Source organism: Oryzias melastigma, linkage group LG16 (genome assembly GCF_002922805.2).
Source record: "Oryzias melastigma strain HK-1 linkage group LG16, ASM292280v2, whole genome shotgun sequence".
Taxonomy (NCBI): domain Eukaryota; kingdom Metazoa; phylum Chordata; class Actinopteri; order Beloniformes; family Adrianichthyidae; genus Oryzias; species Oryzias melastigma.
In genome coordinates this window covers 16,022,555-16,025,602 of record NC_050527.1, presented here as the reverse complement: position 1 = coordinate 16,025,602, position 3,048 = coordinate 16,022,555, and the positions used below count along the sequence as shown (strand labels likewise).

General features: G+C 34.3%; 1 protein-coding gene across 3 annotated transcripts in view; it reads right to left on the bottom strand.

Annotated features, from left to right (window-relative positions):
* Positions 1-3,048, bottom strand: part of LOC112143208 (carboxypeptidase Q) — a 19,294-nt gene that overhangs the window by 3,414 nt on the left and 12,832 nt on the right. For all 3 annotated transcript variants that reach the window (XM_024267010.2, XM_024267009.2, XM_024267011.2), the window contains 2 exons: positions 2,705-2,800; positions 1,473-1,578 (listed from right to left, as the gene is read on the bottom strand). In XM_024267010.2, coding sequence (XP_024122778.1) covers positions 1,473-1,578; positions 2,705-2,800 — 202 coding nt within the window. The remainder of the gene's footprint in view (positions 1-1,472; positions 1,579-2,704; positions 2,801-3,048) is intronic.

Sequence of the window (3,048 nt, the reverse complement as noted above, 5' to 3'; positions counted from 1 at the left end):
TTATTAACTGCTACAGTGCATTATATTCATAGGAATGAATATATGTTATAATCAGTGTTGAAATAATAAAAACCATTCAAGAGTATTCCGTTAAAAATTACAGAACATCTCAAAATGAGTTACATTATTAAATCATGAGTGTTTTAAACAGTTAGGATTCCTTCCAGATGAGTTTTTGTTTGGTTTTAGGTATGAATCCTGTGATCAAGAACTGTTTCATCATGTTTGAATCCAGTCTCCAGTGCACCTCTGCTGTTTCTACTCACTACTGAACCTTCTGTCCCTTCAGGTTCTTGGTGGAACTGGGATCAGGTTGCAGGATTATCTGGTCAAATCACTGATTAAAGAGAGCTCTTGGTTCTGTTCTTTACATTAATGTGTCATCTTGGTACGTAGATGAGACGTTTGCATGTAATGTCTGATGACGCGCGCTCACAGATCAGGAAGCTGTCTGAACTCATCTCATGTTTACTTTCCATCTCCAGACAAGTACTGCGCTGCTGTTAGAACAGGTCAAACGTGGATCATTACTGGGCTGCAGGGATTTCAACGTTTTAGCTTCACTTTGTCCTGATCAGAAGCAAAGCCTTTGATAGCAAACGAGTAAAGGAACAGTCAGGAAAACACCTGAACATCTTTGAATAGTCTACTTTAGAGGTTTGGTGATGAAGTGTTGCAATGAATTGAAAATATAGTTTTATTCTATATAAAATTCTGTCTATTTTTTAGTATTATTTTTTACTATCCAGACAGATCAAATAAATCTTCCAAACCCATTGGCCAGAGTTTTTAAACCATTTATGACTCCAAACGTCATCACTTTCAGAGCGTTTAGGTACATTTAGTTAAAGTTGTTTTTAGAGGACCTTCACATTAAATTAAAAAGAGTATTGAAATACTTTAAGTAGAGGAAATACAGCATGTTTTAATATTTCTAATTATAAAAATAAAAGTCTTTTTTAAAATAACATATCAAGTTTGTTCATATGAATTTAAATCATTCATTTTACCTGGAGTTTATGTATAACGTTTATTTGAACTGGCATTCCTTCAAAAAGAGTCACACTTGGTAACAGAAAAGGATTGAATTTGAAGTTTGGTCGAATACACTTATGAAAATCTGTATTTGTACTCCTTATGTAGTATCTCAGGTTTCGGTTCTGATACTGAAGAAATTCTAAGAGAAGTAATCTACTCTCACTTCTCTGTTTTGTCTTAAACTCCAGGATGGAATAATCTGAAAGCAGCACTTTGACCTCAGGAAAAACCAGAACCGCAGTGGAGGAAATAAGTATTTGATCATTTGCTGATTATGTAGATTTGCCCACTTAAAAAGAAACTTGTCTTTCATCCCGATGGAAGGTTCATTTGAACAGTGAGAGAAAGAACATAAAAAAATGGACTTTAATAAATTGATATGAATGTATAAACACTCTCTGGTATGTGGACTCAAATATGTGAATCAAACCGACCTGGCACTCCCGCCTCCATCCACGGTGAGATGTCTGTCCCCTCACCGTTGTTCTCCAGTTTCGTTACATTAATCGGAGCCAGAAGTTTGACCACTTCCTGCATAACCTGTTGAAACGGACACAATAATAAGCAGAAGCCCGTTACACTTCCAGCACTATGAGTCCAGAATCAAATTTAGCCCAAACTGAAGCTGGTATAAATGAATACAGACACTATGTCGTGAAAAGATGTGGTCACTCCTTTATTACTGGAGTCATGTATTAAAAATAAAACACAAAAGACAAAATCTGCAAAGTAGTCAGCTTTACTTTTTACAATTATTATATATTAAGGCTGTAAAACTTCTCACTACACACTTTATACACTTTACTTAGACAGACATGGAAATTTTCATGTTTCTCTCTCGTTTAACCCTTTAACTACCTACTCAACCAAACGGTGGGAAACATTTAGAAAACATGTTTTTAAAAATATTGATTGTGTGTATTATTCTCCAAGGTACGGAACACTAAAAGGAAATTGAAGAAAAACATTGGAGTAAAAAAACACTTTTTTTCCAAAATTTTAATAATAAAAAAGAAAAGAATTCTGGGGAATTGATGCGCACCAGATAATAACTGTGCGCATCAATTAGTAACAAGAACATTTTTTAATTCAATTTATAGAAAAAAAACAAAACAGTTACAATCTGGTGTGCAGAAGTTACTAAACAGAATTTTTTTTTTACTTTAATTTTTAGAAAAGAAGTTCTGGTTAGAAGCCAAAACACTTTTTTTTACTTCATTTTTTTATGGAGCCCTTAAGTATTTCTAAGAAAAAAATATGTTCTTTACTTTATTTTTTTTAATACAGCCCCTAAGTAATTTCCGTTTTTTTACAGAGCCCCTAAATATTTTTAGAATTATATTTTAGAATTTTTTTTAATTTCATGTCCCTTTAGGGGCTCCATACCAAGGCAAAAACAAGTCCAGTATTATAGAATCAAAACAAAGATCTGCTCGCAGTCAAAGATTTATGTAGATTTGGCAAACAGAGGAGATTGGTTGACAGAAAATCAAGAAACAGAACAAAATGCAGTGTAAAAAAAAAGGATTCAAAATTGTACAACAAATCCACAAAACAGCTAGACAGTTTAAAAGTGAAAAAAAAATTGTTTTCTGCTTTGTGAATAAGACAAATTATCTCTGAGGATAATGTTTTTAAATCCTTAAACTTTGGTCAGTAATCTCACCTTTCGGGCTGCATCACTTCCAGTAAACTGCAGAGCAACCGGGGTGAACGTCCCCAAGTCAGATTCCATAACAAGGTCAAAGTTGGACATGTTCCCCTGAGTGGAGAGAAGAGGTGGAGGAAAAACAGATCAGATTCACAAAAACATACATTTACTGTGAAAAAGAAAAGACTGAAGGACTAAACTTTCAGGGAGTGTACAAACTTTAACAGCCACTAGGAGCTGCAAAAGGAACTGCTTTCTCCAGAAGACGATTCAATGAAATGTGTATTTTAAATCTGAGAACTGGATCAGATCTCAGGGGATCTGTGGTGGAAATGGACCTTCTACCTTTGGTTTTGAGA